Source organism: Trematosphaeria pertusa (assembly GCF_010094035.1).
Source record: "Trematosphaeria pertusa strain CBS 122368 unplaced genomic scaffold BU26scaffold_6, whole genome shotgun sequence".
In the NCBI taxonomy this organism is placed as follows: Eukaryota; Fungi; Ascomycota; class Dothideomycetes; order Pleosporales; family Trematosphaeriaceae; genus Trematosphaeria; species Trematosphaeria pertusa.
The window spans coordinates 2,288,500-2,304,113 of NW_022987217.1; the positions used below are offsets into that span (position 1 = coordinate 2,288,500).

Genomic DNA, 15,614 nt, shown 5'->3' on the forward strand with positions numbered 1-15,614 from the left:
ATTCCTTCCATCTTCTGTTGAGCTGGCAGTGCTCTGTTAATGACCTAGATATGGCCGCTAGAACTCCCTCAATACGAGCCCTCTCGCGGTACCTTCTCCGACCCCGGCCGTTCCTCCATCCTCGCTGTCAGCATCAATCCCAGAGCAAACGATACTCCGCAGCGGCTGCCGGCGCACGCCTCAACGGCACGGTAGAATACGATACAACACCGCTCCTCCATCATACTTCGCCATCGGCCCTCTCGAACCCCGAACTGCCCGAAGACGTCCGCAAGGGACAGACGAAACGCATAAACCTCTACACAGCCATCAACGAAGCCCTACGCCATGCCTTGCAAACAGATGAGAGGGTGCTTGTCTTTGGAGAGGATATCCAGTTTGGAGGAGTGTTTAGATGCACCATGAATCTTGCCGCCGACTTTGGCACCGAGCGTGTCTTCAACACACCATTGACGGAGCAAGGTCTGGTCGGCTTTGCCATTGGAGCTGCGAGCGAAGGCATGAGGCCCGTGGCGGAAATCCAGTTCGCCGACTACGTCTTCCCTGCATTCGATCAGATCGTAAACGAGGCCGCCAAGTACAGGTACAGGACAGGAACGACCGGCGTCCATTGCGGAGGATTGGTGATCCGAATGCCGACAGGAGTAGTTGGACATGGCGCGCTGTAAGGACCATTTACACCATCCTTACAGACGAATATACTCACCCAAGCAGCTACCATTCGCAGTCTCCAGAAGCCCTCTTCAGTCACACCCCCGGCCTCCGCGTCGTAATCCCTCGCTCCCCAATACAAGCAAAAGGTCTTCTGCTGTCCTCCATTCGGGCAAACGACCCCGTCATCTTTATGGAGCCCAAAGTACTCTACCGCGCCGCCGTCGAGCAAGTTCCCGTATTGCCGTACTACCTCCCTCTCGACAAGGCCGACGTCCTCAAGACGGGAACGGACGTGACTATAATCTCGTACGGCACACCTTTGTACACATGTTCGGCGGCAATTGCGGCAGCAGAGAAGGATTTTGGATGCAGTGTAGAGCTGATAGACTTGAGGACAATATATCCGTGGGATAGAGCGACGGTTTTGGGAAGTGTGAGGAAGACAGGGAGAGCAATTGTGGTGCACGAGAGTATGATGAATGCAGGCGTGGGAGCAGAGGTTGCGGCTACGATTCAGGAAAGGGCTTTCTTGAGGTTAGAGGCTCCGGTAAAGAGAGTTACGGGGTGGGCGACGCATACAGGGTTGATCTTCGAGAAATTCATTATACCGGACGTTACGAGTAAGTTCTTGTTATTGTTCGCGCGGCTTGTGCTCACTGCTAACTAATTCAGGGGTCTACGATGCTATAAAGAAGACCATTGACTACTGATCTATGAATGAATGAGTGACTACCTCCTGCTCTTTCTCTGCTTTTACGATGTGTAAGTCTCTGATTGGCTGAATGATTGAGCCTCAGCCTCGCGACTTCCTCGACTCTAACAGCCACCTCGCTCAAAGAGTCCAGCGTTACCGATGAGGACTCCTTATATGCGCCGAGAAACAGAGACAGAATTCGAGAATTATCTGCTCAGGCGCCTAATATTGCCCTCAACGCCGACACGGGGATCACAAGCAGAGGACTCCGGTTATAGGCAACCATCGGCGTAATCTTGCAGTCTGTCGCGATGTTTCTCCCTATTGTGGTTATGTATTGGTGGAAATGGCATAGTAAAGGGCCCACAGTCCCAGCATATGCGTATCCTTGCGTTCTCGCTGGATCTTGCGCCGTGGTTGCCGGTATCGCGCTTGTTCCCATGTCGTGGAAACGGGCACCATTGAGCGGGCATTTGTGCCCAACGACTCAAAAAGCGGCAAAGTGGAATCAATATTCCGCCTGCAAATGGCTTGCAGCGAGCCTACGCTGGCCCATTTTCCGAGCTCAAGCTGTATCAGATAAGAAGTAAGCACGGTATTCTTATGATCACTTATCAAATGTTCCTACGCTAACTTCAACTAGGTGAGGAGAAGGGAGCGATGCCAGCATCGACCTTTCACGTTTGCGGGTCTGCCGATGGCCTCGACGAGCGTTGCACATCGGAGTTATCCATAGCACACGGTTAAAAGTCATTACTATGAATTGTTTGGAGATCTCATCGTCAAAACCACTACGAGTATTCTTCTTTGTGCGCCGTTATGCGTACCAGTTCACCTCATCACGCCAGTTCTTATTTCTTGCTCTCCGCGACGACCCTACCCACGTTCAGCGGCGGGATCCAAGGGTGTTTATCCGAGCCTCGGTTGGCTGAGTCTGGATGGCGACCCATACATCGAGCTTACATGCAGGCTTTCAAGTGCAATGGTACGGCTCCTCACTTCCCTACCTGACGGCCTGCGTCGTCCAAAACCGCTATAGAGCGGCGCAGTGTCGTGGAGCCTTCCCGTCATCTTCAATGAGACAAGGTTGAGAGAGAAGCGTTTCTGGTCGAGCGGCCACCCTCTCGCGTTAGCCCGTAATATTGCACAAATGCCAGGAGTGTTGTACGGAGCTAAACCACTTCTGTTAGCCTCTGACCAGAATTAGGTGGACTGTTTGAGCGCTTACCAGATGATGCTTAGCCGTGGGCTATAACGTTTCCTCTTTGCTCCAATGCTTCTCATGCCCTAATAGCGTATCGTGAATAAAGCATCTGGGGATCTCCGACGTGGTCCTGAAAGAAAAGAGACATCGCCATCATTTCCCATGAGGCCTGATCTCGGTGCGAATCTCCCTTAATAGCGGAACGACACTTCCACGCAAGTGATGCGCGAATCCTCTCACCCAGCCTTCCCCTTCCCCTTCTCCATCTTCGCACTGGCAAAACACCTCTTGACATGTCGGTCCAGATTATCCTTCCTCGAGTACAATTTCTCAGGTGTCTTGCACTTCGAAAGCGGGCACTTCAGCATCGAGTCGCTGAAGCTGAAGAGCTCCTTATGGACGGTCTTCTTGTGTCGTTCCATATCCGCATTGAGCGAAAAGGCCTTCTGACAGCTGGATATGGGGCAGATGTAGCGCCGCCGGTGCTTCCGATTTACGTGCTTGTTGCGTTGGCCTGCTGTGGGAAAGCTGAGCGGGCATTCGGGGCAGGTGTGGGATGTTGCGTTTGCTTCTTGGCCTTGTGTACGCGGAGAAGCGGATGGATGGATGTCCGTTGGCGTTGCGTACGGAACGTTGGCCCTTGTTTCAGGGCTGGACGTCTCCATCGAAGAGCGGGGCGATTGTGGAGGTGCGACATAACGTGACGAGGAATTGGGGAACGGTTTCCTAGGAACAACGAAGGGGCTTCTCTCTGGACGTGGGACTTCTACCATCTCATTCTTCCCGTTTGAGTAATGGTGGTCTGGTTTCAGGTGCTCGCGAATGGACGATGACTGGGGCGGCATCTGCCCGGTCAGGACATGGAGATCCGTACTAGGATCACCAAAGGGCGACGATACGGCCGAGCAATGCGAGTTGTAGACGTCCACCGCCTTGCTAGGCGTAGGTGCATACATTAGCTTCACATCATTTATCAAGGAATCCTGACTTACCTCTTCTGGAGTGCCTTGCTGGAATACATCGGTCGCACGGAAGCTGAAGAGATGGTTGAAGGCGGGGTTGATCCAGTGGCTGACATACTGTTTGATGGCGAACCTCGAGTACTTTCTGGGGCATGTGTGCTGCCATCTGGGTCACCTAGCGACCGCGTACTCGCGCTCTGTGTTTCGACGTCCATGGGAGCAGGCCTATCTAATAAGGGTCTGCTTTCAGAGTGCTCTGCAGCCTCAGCGCGGAACGCCGAGCCAGCGTACAACGATTCTGATCTCCACCCGGGATCCGGGACACCGTAACATGGGTACTGCGTTGGAGACGAGCGGGACTTGCGTCGTTCACTGGTGTACATAGGGGTGTATGGGGCGGGGGCTGGTTTCGCCATAAATACCTCGTCCTCAGGAAGCATGACCTTGTATTCGTGCTGGTTTCCTCGAAGATGTGAGAAAATGACGGGATTTGGGCTGTATTCTACTGCACTTGGGCTGATGAAGCGCGGGCGCTCAACATCAGATGGTTTTCCAGTTAAATTTATAAGACTTGCTGGAGCGACATTAAGCCTTGACGATTCACCTATATCTTTCTTAGCTTCGTGTATTGTGCATTCGGAATCTAGAGCTTACCTGGACGAGTGATTTCTCGTAGAATGGAGTTCTTGTCTGCGCCAATTACTCTTTCCGGCGTCACCTTTCTCTGGGCCCATTCCTCTGGAACTTCAGCAGGCAGTTCAACGGCTCGACGAGGTATGCCTTGGGCCTGGGCATCGCCCGAGACTTCTTGGTAAGATGGCAGTCGTCCTAGGCCGTTCTTTCGTCGTCGCAAGCACAAGACAGCAACCATAACAGCAACAAGGATGAAGCTTATGGCTGCGCCTACTGCGATGCCTGTGACGGTGCCAGTTGAAAGGCCCGTTTGAGCAGCTGCCATTGTTGTATTTGATGGCGCTGGACTCGCGCTTGTAGTTGTAGCCATGGCGGAAACGAGAGATATGAACGAAGCCTGCCAGTCCTCGCTGGTCGGATAAGGCATTGTCTGCAACGTTGAGTCGGGGGCAAAGAAGCCCGTCAGCGTGGACGAACTCGTGGGCCATGGAGTCGCCATTGTGAACGGCGCCTCGGAACGGAGTGTCGCATAGGAGCCGCGAAGTGGCAGATTGCGCCGGAGCAAAAGCGAAGGCGGCCGATGATAAAGGTCGTGGGTGATGTTAGCAGCGAGGCAGCAATGGTGTTGAGGCATACCGACGCCACAGTTGGTGTTGATTGGCCGCCTACCTAGTGTCAGCTCAAGATGCCGCCTCACTCTCCAATCAATCCTGCCGAGGTCGTCTGCTAGAGAAACACGGACATTTATGCAGCTACCTCGGGCGGTATGCCTCCAACGTCACGTGGGCTTGGTATGCCACCAAACCTTGGAAGGTCCCAAGGTTGTTACGTGCGAAAGGATGTTGACCGAGTGTCGCGCCGAATGCAAGAAACAGCGTGCCATGCTCGGGGCAATGGAGTCGGAAACGTCGAGCTGGACGCGGAACCAGTCGCTCGCTGGCAGGACCGAGATGATGCTTGCCATGGTGATGATGTGTGAGGATCCTTGGTGTTGCAGTGGTGGACGGCACGTGGCCAATCAGAGCGCATTCGCGCTGCACCGCCTCACCCGCAGCATAAGGCACTTGCATAGATAGTGACAGGGGCCTGATAATGTATATGCAATTCGCTCACAGTCGAGCCTCTTTCTCGCTCTCAACGATCGCGGCCAGAGTGCCCTCACCAACCTCTTCTCCATCTTCAGCCTCGGTGATCCACGTAACCTTCCCGCTTCTCGGCGTTCGTACTTCAAGCTCCATCTTCATCTGCTGAACTACGCAAATTACATCTCCCTCCTTCACCACATCGCCTTCGTCTACCAGCACCTCAACTAGCTTGCCCGGGAATGGAATGCCGATATGCGATGGATTGGATGGATGAGCGCGCCGGTGATGTGATGTCGCTGCTGACGCGCTGGCAGATGTGCTTGTGAGCGTGATGGCGTAGGGTGTTGTTTTGGGGTGAGTGTTCGCTGATGAGGAAGGCGTAGTGAAGAGTACCTCGGCGGACAGAGAGCTTGGAAAGTCGTTGCGAAGAACACGTGTGAGCTCAAGGTGGTACGGTGGAAGAGTCTGGCTGCTGCTGGTCTTGGTGTCATCTAGCGAGGCTAGAGTGATGGACCATGCATCTCCCTTTCGGAAGAGTGTGTTCGCAGTCGCAATTACTGGCCCAGAGGACGTCGTGGTTTCTGCACAGAGTACGGATGAGCTAGCGGCGGATATCCGTTGGCCTTGCGCCAGGAGCTCTTGTTGTTTGCTTTCTAGCCATTGCGTGTCGCATTTTCCTTCCATGAAATCGGCGTGCGCGACGATGGCGCGGAGCACATCCAAGTTCGTCTTAACGCCGGAGATTTGTGTGTCGTCTAATGCCCGTCGAGCCTTCTTGACAGCGTCCGGCCAGGACGACGCGGTAATAACGAGTTTCGCGATAAGACTGTCGAAGTCGGCGGACACGACGGAAGAGTGACCATTGACAAGATGTGTGTCGACTCGGATGCCGTTACCTGTAGGAAATTGGAAGGACGTGACCTTGCCAATAGATAGTGTCCAGTCGCTTTGCACATTCTCGGCGGTAATTCGTAGCTGGATAGAGCACGCGAGAGGAGGCACTTGGGGGTTTCGCTGAGCAGTCGGTAACCCGCAGTCGCTGAGGCCTGCGCCCTGAGCGAGAAGGAGCTGCGTTTTTACGATGTCTGTCGTCGAGATGGATTCTGTGATTGTGTGCTCGACCTGCAGGCGAGGATTCACTTCTAGGAAGTAGTATTCTTTTGTCGTTGGGTTGACGAGGAATTCGAAAGTCCCAAGGGAGAAGTAACGAATCTACCGACACTCATCAGTCTCGTAGACACGATATGGTCAGGAGTAACTTACATGTTTCGCCATCGTTATCGCATCATCAATAACTCTGGCGACTAGCTTGCGATCCGTGACTGTACTTGGCGCAACCTCCACGATTTTCTGATATCGCCTCTGAATACTACACTCTCGTTCCCAGAGATGCGTCACGTTGCCACGTCCATCGCCGATAATTTGAACTTCGACGTGCCGAAAGCCATCGACTGCCGCCTTTTCGGCGAAGAGCAGCTTCGACGGGCTTTCTTCTACTGCTCTCTTAACAGATGATGCAAGTGCTTCCTCGCTGCGGATGAGGCGAATGCCTCGTCCACCGCCACCATCAACCGCTTTAACCATGATGGGGTAGCCGATTTCGGCAGCGAACTGCCGTACGTCTTCGGCGTTGTTGGTAGGCCTTTGTAATGCTGGGGATACGGGGACGTTGCCTGGGCGAGGGCATCAGCGTGTATCGATTCGAGACGGGGTCGATGGACTTACAGCTTCCCGCCAACAGCCTCGCCTTCAGCTTATCCCCCGTACTCTCCAAAATCCCCCATCCAGGTCCCACCACAACCGCCCCAGCCTCTTCCCACATTCTCTTCGCAAACACTGCTGACTCAGAAAGAAAGCCATAGCCCGGATGGACAGCATCAATGCCATGCTTCTTCGCAATGTTGATGAGTGCATCGATGTTCATAAAGGCGGCTGCAGAAGGCAGCTCGATTGGTAGGGCCGCTCTCACGGCATGTGAGGAATCCCCGAGGACATGGATGGCGTAGGTTTCTATGTCGAGCTCCCGGGCTGTAGAGATGATTCGCGTTGCGATTTCGCCTCTGAGGCGGGATTAGTAGGTGACGGACGGGGCAGCGGAGAACGCAGACCTGTTGACCACAAGGAGGCGCTTTATGGGGCGCGGTGGTGGCCGAGACATGCTGAATCCCGAAGATGTCTACGAGTCCCTAATGTCCGCGGTAAAGAGATTGATGTACGCAAGAGGCCTGCACTGTTGGTAGATGGCTCGAATGAGACTGCGGTGCGAAGAGCGCAGCTCGAATGCTTTGCTACGTCCCGTAAAGCAGTAGAAGACGCTTCCGAGGCTCAATGTCTGTTTTCAGACGATACTCCGCGCGTGAATTGACCACTTCTCCCGTCGCCATGCCGACAGGTACTTTGCCGTGGGAGAAAGTGGGATGAACGAGGTTCGGCCGCGGGGGCGGTTCAAAGAGCCGAGGCTCCCCAGCTGCCCCGGATTTCTCCACCACACACTGCACCCCATCCCGAATCCATCGCGATGTGAGCTCGGTTCATCTGCTCCTCCTGGGGAGCTTCCATTACCTTCTGATACTTCAAAATAACCCCATCCGCCATGGCAGGCGACGACGCGAGCCCCCCAGCGCCCACGGACGCGCAAACGCCTTCCGAAACCGCGAAAGGCCGCCTCGCCCAAGTCTCCGATCACATCGCACCCAACGCGCAGAAGAAGCGGCGAAGAAGCGGCGCGGATTCTGATCTCCCCGCCGACTACTCCGACATCCTTGGCCAGCTCTCAGCGCTCCGCAAGCTTGCCGCAACACCCGATCCGAACAACAGGGGATATGTGCGCCAGAAGCAGGCAGGGAAGCTTTGGGTGCGGGAACGGGTAGAGCAGCTACTCGACCCGGGGAGCTTTCAGGAGGTTGGCAGCGTCAGTGGGACGGTGAAGTGGAAGCAGCTGGGCCCCGTCAAGGAGGAGCCCGTAGAGTATGTGCCGTCGAACAATGTACAAGGCTTTGGGAGGCTGAGGGGACGGAAGATTGTGTTTACGGCGGATGATTTCTCCATCAGAGCTGGTCATGCAGATGGGGCATTGATGGATAAGACGGTAGAGGAATCATGTCGTTGGTGGGGAACACGACTAACGGCTTCGCAGATATACATGGAGAAGCTCTCAATAGCCCTGCAGATACCAATCATCAAGCTGGTTGATGGCTCATCGGGCGGAGGCTCTGTAACGACTATACGCACAACAGGCTTCTCCTATGTCCCTCCACTACCCTCGTTCACCCAGGTCGTCCAGCAGCTCAACATGGGCATTCCAAACCTAGGCGCCGTGCTGGGCCCAGCCATTGGCCTTGGAGCAGCACGCGTCGTCGCATGCCATTTTTCCGTTATGGCTGCGGATATCGGGTCTCTATTCAACGCTGGACCTAACGTCGTCAAGAACGCAACCTTCGAGGAAGGGCTGTCCTTCACAGATCTCGGAGGCCCAGCAATGCATTGCACAAACGGTACCATCGACAATCTTGCTCCGGATGAAGCGGCCTGTTTCGAGCAGATGCGAACAGTGCTTAGCTATCTCCCGGACTCAGGTACGAAGCTTCCTCCGACAATTGAATGCTCCGACGCTATAGATCGCATGTCCGATTCCTTACGCTCTATCGTTCCACGAGCTAGGAACAGGATGTATGATCCCCGCAGGATCATAACAGAGGTGGTTGACCAAGGTTCATTCTTCGAGATCGGCGCGCTCTGGGGAACGACAGCTATCGTTGGCCTAGCACGTTTCGATGGTCGACCCGTCGGAATCGTGTCGCTCAACTGCGAGGTCAATGCCGGCGCGCTCGATGCTCTAGGCTCTCAGAAGATTACACGAATGCTGAGGTTCCTGGACGTATTCAATCTCCCTCTCGTGCAGTTTGTGGATGTACCGGGATACGCTATTGGCACTGTCGCTGAACGCACCGCGACTATGCGGCACGGTGTCACCCTCGCGACCACGTACTACAGCACTACCATGCCTATATTCTCCGTCATTGTACGCCGCGTCTACGGCGTAGCGGGAGGTATCATGCTCGATTGCCGTGACCCACGAATGCGCGTCGCTTGGCCAAGTGGCATGTGGGGTTCGCTTCCCCTAGAAGGCGGCATCGAAGTCGGGCATTCGTTCGAGCTTAAAGAGATTGAGAAGGAAGAAGGAAAGGGGAAGCGGGATGAAAGGTATAAAGAGTTGGAAGATGAGTATAGGCGGTTGATGAACCCTGTGCGGACAGCGAACCATTTCGGCGTCGAAGAGATCATTGATCCGGCGTATACGAGGAGGGTGTGTTGTGAGTGGGTTAGCCATGTGTATGAGAGTCTGTTGCCGCAGAGGGTTATGGAAAGGGTTGCCGGGAAGATTAGGCCCGTGTTTGCTTAAGCTGTAGGTTCGCATCCCCACATCCGCAATGCCGTCCGCATCGGACGTCCGACAATGTATCCCAGGATGAACCCGTTATTCCAGGAACTTCTCCCGATGCCGTTCGCACGATGACATCAAGTTTTCTGATTCTCGCAGTATTTCGCTCCAGCATGCCTAATCTAGAAACTTTTCGCAAATTTACGGGACGGGATGCAGATCACGTGCCCACGTCCCTCCACAATGGACTTCGGGGACTCCGCCTCGTGCCCTGATTTAGCTCAGCATAGAAGCATCACTAAGCTGCATCAATGTGCTACTGCAACAAGCCTACTGGACAATGCAAGGGAAAATAGTTTTTGCGCGTCTCAGCCTTGTGCTCCGAGATTGCGTCAGGAGCAGACTCGTAGGGTTCTTAGCCCCAGTTACTGTTTTAAGACTAAAACACCAGGTTTAAAACGAACGAAACGCGACGATCTCGTGGCGGAGTTCGAATATGGTTCGACAGGTAGGGGCGGGTATTCTTTCTGTTGTATAAGGGTAGGGCTTGCTTAACTCCAGCATCACAAGCTTTTCGCCTTCAGCCGTTCTTTCTGCAATGCACTCCTTTTTCCTTCATCATGAAATACGCTCATTACGCTACTGCTTTGGCGGTTATAACATGCCAGCACGGCACCGCCATCAGCATTCCACGCATCACCCCCAGTTCCGTCACTAAAACAGGTAATGTTCCCTTTTCCCCCCTTATATCACGCATGCCTCTAACAGCGCCCAGGCACCGATGGCCTTGGTCTCCCTAATGATGGGCTCAAGGCTAACTGCATCTCCATCGGCTTCCTTCCTTCTGAAGGCGACGCCTCCTCTCCGCGCTACACGATGGCGCAAATCAATGACAAACTAGGCGCAAAGTCCTCCACCTACGGCTGGTATGCGCAGATCAAGTCCTCCTCCTTCGACGGCTCGCAGCTCCTCGCTATGAAGGATGACATCGTTTCGTCAGGCGCTGTGTTCGTAGCGTCTGTCATGCCGTCCGTCAATTTCAACTAGATCTCACCGGATGTAGCGAGTCAGGTCGCCAAGGTCATGAAGGAGTTCACTGACGCTGGGGTCGAGGTCTGGCTACGTTTCGCTCATGAAATGAACTGGTATGTCACAGACGGCACATATCAGGGCACATCCCAGGACTTCATCACTGCATGGAAGAATATCTACGACGCGAACTGCAAGAACAATGAGCACGTCAAGTGCTTCTGGAGTCCGAACCAAGCAGGCAGCATGAGCGATCTCGAACCATACTGGCCCGGCCCCGATTACGTCGATCTCGTCGGCATCGACTGCTATCCCAAGTCTAGCGACGACACTTCCGGGAATGCGCTGTTCGCGAAACTTTATGGCGACTTTTACAACACGTACTCTGCGCCGTATGGAAAGCCTTTTGCGATTGGCGAGACGGGTGCGGGGACGGGGCAGAAGGAGGGATGGCTGAAGCAGCTTGTGAGCCAGGATAAGACGAAATATCCGAATTATGTATCCATGAGCTGGTTTGAGTTCGATAAGGAGGCGGACTTTCGGATTGTCATGACGGACGACTCGACTCTGCAGCAGACAAAGGACATGTTGTTATCGGGTGGAAACGAAAGCTGTGGTGGAAGCGGCAATGGGACGATACCGATTACCGGGACTCCCGAACCGAATGCTACGACGGGAACGAAGCTGACTTCCACGAAGGCACCGGCAGCCGAGCCGACATGCGATTGGGGGTAGGTGTTACCGCGCGAGAAGTTGATGTTGAGGGAGAGTGCTGACCAAGTGCAGATGCTGGGGCTGGGATTGCTCTGCTACAGTTCCATGCCAGGAGCCCTGGACCTGCAAGGGTGGCTACTGCAAATAAGAAATCGCCCTTCGCCCAATACTTCGAGGAGGTCGCTGTGCGATGGCTCTTATGGTTGCCTTGCGCTCTTCGGCCATCTTTCTGTTCTTCGAATCTACTTTTTCGGTATATACCTATTCACTTCTTTCGAGGTTAAGTCAATCTACGTTGGCTCTGGCATTCCAAAATCTTCCTTTACAGTCAAGGGCCGGCCCCGTAAAAGACGGTCTCATCGTATTACACCATGGACCAGCTCTGACACTGTTCGGCTACCGTTCGTATCCTCTGACTCGTGTGCTTATCCTCACTTCGAGCCATAGGACGCCTCGTATAAACCTCACAGGGTCACGAAACGGGCCGCACCGAACCCTAGTGGCCGCTCGAGCACGCACATAACGGATGACGTGAGCTCCAGATCCTTCGCCATCGCATCTTACTTGGCCGCCTGAAACAGGTGTTCCTCGGGCCATGAAGGAGATGCGGGCTTCACAGGATGGAGCTCCTCATGCAATCAGCTCACAAAAGGTGTCAAACCGGCCTGCGGCGTAGCAGCTTCGCGTGAAGACTCCCCCAAACCCGCACGGAGCATTGACATGGCACCCGTACTCGGATTTCGGATGCGGGGAAGCCTGGCGCATCTCAGCACCTTCCACGTTGGATTTACCCGGCGCGGTGCAGTGGTGCAGCTGAACCGTGTCGGCATGGCGAAGGGGGTGCACGCGAGCATCCCCAAAGGCGGCCCCACCGACACATGACGGCCCGGTACATTGGACTCCCTCAGCGCAAGCGGAATAGCGTACGTGGTCCATCTATCACTCTTGGCGCGCTGCTGACATGTCGAGCGCGGACGAGGCCGCTGATTCGCCCGAGGCCGGAGCCCGGTCCTCGCATCCGGACATGTACCCTCGTGGTTCGAATCCTGCACGTAACCACAACACCTCCCTTTTCGTATTCGCTCTTGTCGGAAATCACTTCTTCGCAGCTTAACCCCGCTCCCCCAGGGTTCCGAGTCGTCTGAGCCGTGAGTCGCTGCTGTGCCGCTCATGCATTCCTGTTTTCCTGCCCACCGTGCCGCTAAGTCAACGTCGCCATACGACAGCTGCATTTTATCCGCATACAGTCGCGCGGCGTCGCCGGCGCCTGATTGGCCAATACGACGCACAGAGTGTATATTGCGCCTAGAGCTAGGATTGCGCTGACATGCGCGGGGTTTCGCAGTGACCACTCTGCACTGTCTACCTGGCGTAGATCCAGCTTGGTCCATATTTACGGGAACCCCGGCATGGTGAATGCGAGAGTGTAGGTGCGCGTGCGTGCAGGCAATGTCCCAGCCCCCGAGAACTGGGGAGGAAGGGTTATTAAGAGGGATGGTCCCCGCCTGCGTGCGTGCGCTTGCTTGACTCTTTTGGGAGAGACGAACGCTTGGGTCCGACATTCGACTTCCAACTTCGCTTCGATCCGTTCCGTCTACGACTAAAACCGCCTTCTCGAATGAAGTTGAAGTGAAGAGGAGGGAGAAGACGAGATGGCGCCCTATGGCAATGCGGCCAAGGCCCACCAGGCCGAGCCGGTGCTGACGAGGATTGTGCAGCAGGATAAGGTGCCGTGGTGGAGGAAGAAGAACTTGAGGGTGCTGTATGCGTTGCTGCTGCCGACCTGTATTGGCATTGAGATGACTTCCGGGTTCGACTCGCAGATGATCAACACGGTGCAGATTGCGCCGACGTGGCAGGCTTGTGTGTACACCTATCTACCTTTGGAGCTGTTCCACTGACGAGACTAGACTTCAACTACCCAAACGGACCCCTGCTAGGCATCATCTCGGCCGCATACAACTTGGGCGCTATCTGCGCACTCCCTTTCGTACCATGGCTGAACGATACGTTTGGAAGACGATGGGCTATCTTTTTGGGATCATGGGTCATGGTCATCGGAGCTCTTATCCAGGCGTTTGCCATCAACGGTAGCTTGTTCCCCATCACATTCGCAACGGTGGTCTAACGCGGAACAGCGGCAATGTACGTCGTAGCACGATGGATCCTCGGCTTTGGGATCCCATTCTGCATCATCGCCGGCTCCTCCCTCATGGGCGAACTTGCATATCCCAAAGAACGGCCGATCATGACCTCCCTTTTCAACGCGCTCTACTTCATCGGAGCGCTGGTTGCAGCCGGAATATCCTTCGGCACGCAGTCCGTGCACAACGACTGGGCATGGCGAATCCCCTCCCTCCTGCAGTGCGGGCCGTCCATGCTCCAGATAATCTTCATCTTGTAAGTCTCAAGCCAAGTGCTCCAAGGTACTCTATTGACAAAACATAGCTTCATTCCGGAGTCGCCTCGCTTCCTGATATCCAAGGACAGACAAGAAGAAGCCTACCACATCCTCATAAAGTACCACGCTGAAGGCGACTTGCACAGCGAATTCGTCCGCGCCGAAATGGCCCAAATAGAATCCACCATCCGCATCGAGCTCGAACACAGCAAACGCAGCTGGTGGGAAATGCTCTCCACCTCGGGCATGCGGAAACGCGTCCTCGTTGGCTCCTTCCTCGGCCTCTTCACCCAATGGTCCGGCAACACTTTGATCTCCTACTACCTCAACGACCTCTTAAAACTCATCGGCTACACGGACCCCAACTTCAAAGGCAAGCTAAACGTGGGGCTAAATAGCTGGAATCTGTTCAACGCGGTGTTGATATCGCTGTTGGTGAGGAGATTCCCCAGAAGGAAGATGTACTTGACGTGTGCGACGGCATTGTTGTGCTGTTATGTCGGATGGACGGTGGCCATGCAGCAGTTTCTGGACGGTGGGGGAACGGCGGCGGCGAAGGTCACTATTTTCTTTATCTTTGCGTATTCCCCGTGTTATAATATTGGCTATAATGCGTTGACGTATAGTAAGTTCACCCAGGAGGGGGCATTGAGAGGGCAGGTTTGCTAATGAGGACAGCATTTTTGGTTGAGCTTTTCCCGTTTGCTCAGCGTGCGAAGGGGATTACGATCTTCCAGTTCTTTGGACGCGGCGCCGGATTCTTCACCACTTTCGTCAATCCGATCGGCCTCGACAATATTAAGTGGCGGTGGCTCATAACGTACTGCTGCTGGCTCGCTTTCGAGATCGTCTTCATCGTAAGTCACTTCCTCACCACCATTCCATACACGCCTGACCCTTGATCCAGTACTTCATGTTCCCTGAAACGTACGGCCGTACGCTGGAGGAACTAGCCTTCTTATTCGAAGACGAGGCGCGAGCAGATGAAGCAAGGAAGAAAGTCGAGAAACAGCTGCATCACGAGCTTGACGATTTTGGAGCGTACGATAAGGGTGTTACAACGCGAATTACTGCGCAACGAAGAGCAGCATATGGCGTTGATGACCGGTTTTCTCGTTGGCCATGACGAACGATGTTACGAACCTCAGCATAGCATAGGAGTACTAATACCACTTCCCATTCACCTGCTTCGCCTGAAAATCCACTGTTTTCTTTTCTTCGCTGCGTGACTCTCAGTCCAGTGCTCATTGGCGGGACCGGATCGGGGACCATGCCTGGGCATTAATCTATCCCATGATCACACTTGCATCAAATGCATTGACGCGCCCATCAATTCCCCGCATTTACGCATTGCATCCCGGGTGCCGTGTAATATACGCCTCGCAGAAAAGGAAGTGATGGCCCCAAGATCTCGGCACTCTGGCCGATGCAAGCGCCCAAGTGCCGAATGTGAGATATATGGTACCGGGGCGGTGGGTACGTACTCTGCGTCGTCGCACAGCCGGATCGGCCGCTCACCTATGGAGCGTGTATTCGAATACAATGTATGACGTGTTGAATGGGAGGCTTCGACGTCCCCGTCGATATTGTCGTGACTAAGCCTAAATGGATTGGTAGTGCGCTTATGCTCGGCCGGATACCGCCGATGGCTAATCGACGCCGCAACCGCTCATGGTAGTTGATCCTGACGATGTTAGCTTAGAGATTGGGGAAAGAGACTATACGGATCTGTATTCGCGGTTCGCTAGCCCGAAGTCGGCTATTACCTTTGTAGAATGATAAGTACTTATACTTATGCCCGTATCGCGGCCTCCTCGGTAATCCTATTCAGCTGACATCAGCACCTATACTTCCCTC

General features: G+C 54.4%; 7 protein-coding genes across 7 annotated transcripts; 5 read left to right on the plus strand and 2 right to left on the minus strand.

Annotated features, from left to right (window-relative positions):
• Positions 1–4: 4 nt before the first annotated feature.
• Positions 5–1,540, plus strand: BU26DRAFT_604579 (thiamine diphosphate-binding protein). The gene is made up of 3 exons (XM_033835537.1): positions 5–664; positions 715–1,274; positions 1,327–1,540. Exons 1-3 carry the CDS (start codon positions 51–53, stop codon positions 1,362–1,364), a joined length of 1,212 nt encoding a protein of 403 aa, XP_033685424.1. The 5' UTR covers positions 5–50; the 3' UTR covers positions 1,365–1,540.
• A 10-nt stretch (positions 1,541–1,550) lies between these two features.
• Positions 1,551–2,081, plus strand: BU26DRAFT_301464 (uncharacterized protein). The gene is made up of 2 exons (XM_033821789.1): positions 1,551–1,934; positions 1,992–2,081. Exons 1-2 carry the CDS (start codon positions 1,660–1,662, stop codon positions 1,993–1,995), a joined length of 279 nt encoding a protein of 92 aa, XP_033685425.1. The 5' UTR covers positions 1,551–1,659; the 3' UTR covers positions 1,996–2,081.
• A 707-nt stretch (positions 2,082–2,788) lies between these two features.
• BU26DRAFT_424836 (uncharacterized protein) lies at positions 2,789–3,325 on the minus strand (the record flags this gene model as incomplete). The annotated part of the gene is made up of 1 exon (XM_033823590.1): positions 2,789–3,325. The coding sequence occupies one exon, from the start codon at positions 3,323–3,325 to the stop codon at positions 2,789–2,791; it is 537 nt and encodes a 178-aa protein (XP_033685426.1).
• Positions 3,326–5,224: 1,899 nt separating this feature from the next.
• BU26DRAFT_483423 (uncharacterized protein) lies at positions 5,225–7,639 on the minus strand. The gene is made up of 4 exons (XM_033825808.1): positions 7,341–7,639; positions 6,958–7,292; positions 6,496–6,905; positions 5,225–6,444 (listed from the first exon to the last, which is right to left on the minus strand). The coding sequence occupies exons 1-4, from the start codon at positions 7,388–7,390 to the stop codon at positions 5,257–5,259; spliced, it is 1,983 nt and encodes a 660-aa protein (XP_033685427.1). The 5' UTR covers positions 7,391–7,639; the 3' UTR covers positions 5,225–5,256.
• Positions 7,640–7,725: 86 nt separating this feature from the next.
• On the plus strand, positions 7,726–9,743 carry BU26DRAFT_483426 (ClpP/crotonase). The gene is made up of 2 exons (XM_033825809.1): positions 7,726–8,320; positions 8,369–9,743. The coding sequence occupies exons 1-2, from the start codon at positions 7,826–7,828 to the stop codon at positions 9,632–9,634; spliced, it is 1,761 nt and encodes a 586-aa protein (XP_033685428.1). The 5' UTR covers positions 7,726–7,825; the 3' UTR covers positions 9,635–9,743.
• A 392-nt stretch (positions 9,744–10,135) lies between these two features.
• Positions 10,136–11,635, plus strand: BU26DRAFT_550556 (glycoside hydrolase family 26 protein). Its single transcript, XM_033832061.1, has 4 exons — positions 10,136–10,336; positions 10,389–10,624; positions 10,661–11,373; positions 11,429–11,635. The coding sequence occupies exons 1-4, from the start codon at positions 10,234–10,236 to the stop codon at positions 11,502–11,504; spliced, it is 1,128 nt and encodes a 375-aa protein (XP_033685429.1). The 5' UTR covers positions 10,136–10,233; the 3' UTR covers positions 11,505–11,635.
• A 1,373-nt stretch (positions 11,636–13,008) lies between these two features.
• Positions 13,009–14,883, plus strand: BU26DRAFT_425453 (hexose transporter-like protein; the record flags this gene model as incomplete). The annotated part of the gene is made up of 6 exons (XM_033823626.1): positions 13,009–13,219; positions 13,267–13,446; positions 13,495–13,756; positions 13,805–14,382; positions 14,436–14,614; positions 14,665–14,883. The coding sequence occupies 6 exons, from the start codon at positions 13,009–13,011 to the stop codon at positions 14,881–14,883; spliced, it is 1,629 nt and encodes a 542-aa protein (XP_033685430.1).
• Positions 14,884–15,614: the final 731 nt, after the last annotated feature.

Coding starts and splice junctions, on each gene's coding strand:
- BU26DRAFT_604579 (XM_033835537.1), top strand. CDS start 51: ATGGCCGCTAGAACTCCCTCAATACGAGCCCTCTCGCGGTACCTTCTC. Junction 665..714: donor GTAGTTGGACATGGCGCGCT/GTAAGGACCATT, acceptor TCACCCAAGCAG/CTACCATTCGCAGTCTCCAG. Junction 1,275..1,326: donor CATTATACCGGACGTTACGA/GTAAGTTCTTGT, acceptor TAACTAATTCAG/GGGTCTACGATGCTATAAAG.
- BU26DRAFT_301464 (XM_033821789.1), top strand. CDS start 1,660: ATGTTTCTCCCTATTGTGGTTATGTATTGGTGGAAATGGCATAGTAAA.
- BU26DRAFT_483423 (XM_033825808.1), bottom strand. CDS start 7,390: ATGTCTCGGCCACCACCGCGCCCCATAAAGCGCCTCCTTGTGGTCAAC. Junction 7,293..7,340: donor CGCCTCCTTGTGGTCAACAG/GTCTGCGTTCTC, acceptor ATCCCGCCTCAG/AGGCGAAATCGCAACGCGAA. Junction 6,445..6,495: donor CGATAACGATGGCGAAACAT/GTAAGTTACTCC, acceptor GAGTGTCGGTAG/ATTCGTTACTTCTCCCTTGG.
- BU26DRAFT_483426 (XM_033825809.1), top strand. CDS start 7,826: ATGGCAGGCGACGACGCGAGCCCCCCAGCGCCCACGGACGCGCAAACG. Junction 8,321..8,368: donor GGGCATTGATGGATAAGACG/GTAGAGGAATCA, acceptor ACGGCTTCGCAG/ATATACATGGAGAAGCTCTC.
- BU26DRAFT_550556 (XM_033832061.1), top strand. CDS start 10,234: ATGAAATACGCTCATTACGCTACTGCTTTGGCGGTTATAACATGCCAG. Junction 10,625..10,660: donor TTTCGTCAGGCGCTGTGTTC/GTAGCGTCTGTC, acceptor AATTTCAACTAG/ATCTCACCGGATGTAGCGAG. Junction 11,374..11,428: donor GAGCCGACATGCGATTGGGG/GTAGGTGTTACC, acceptor GACCAAGTGCAG/ATGCTGGGGCTGGGATTGCT.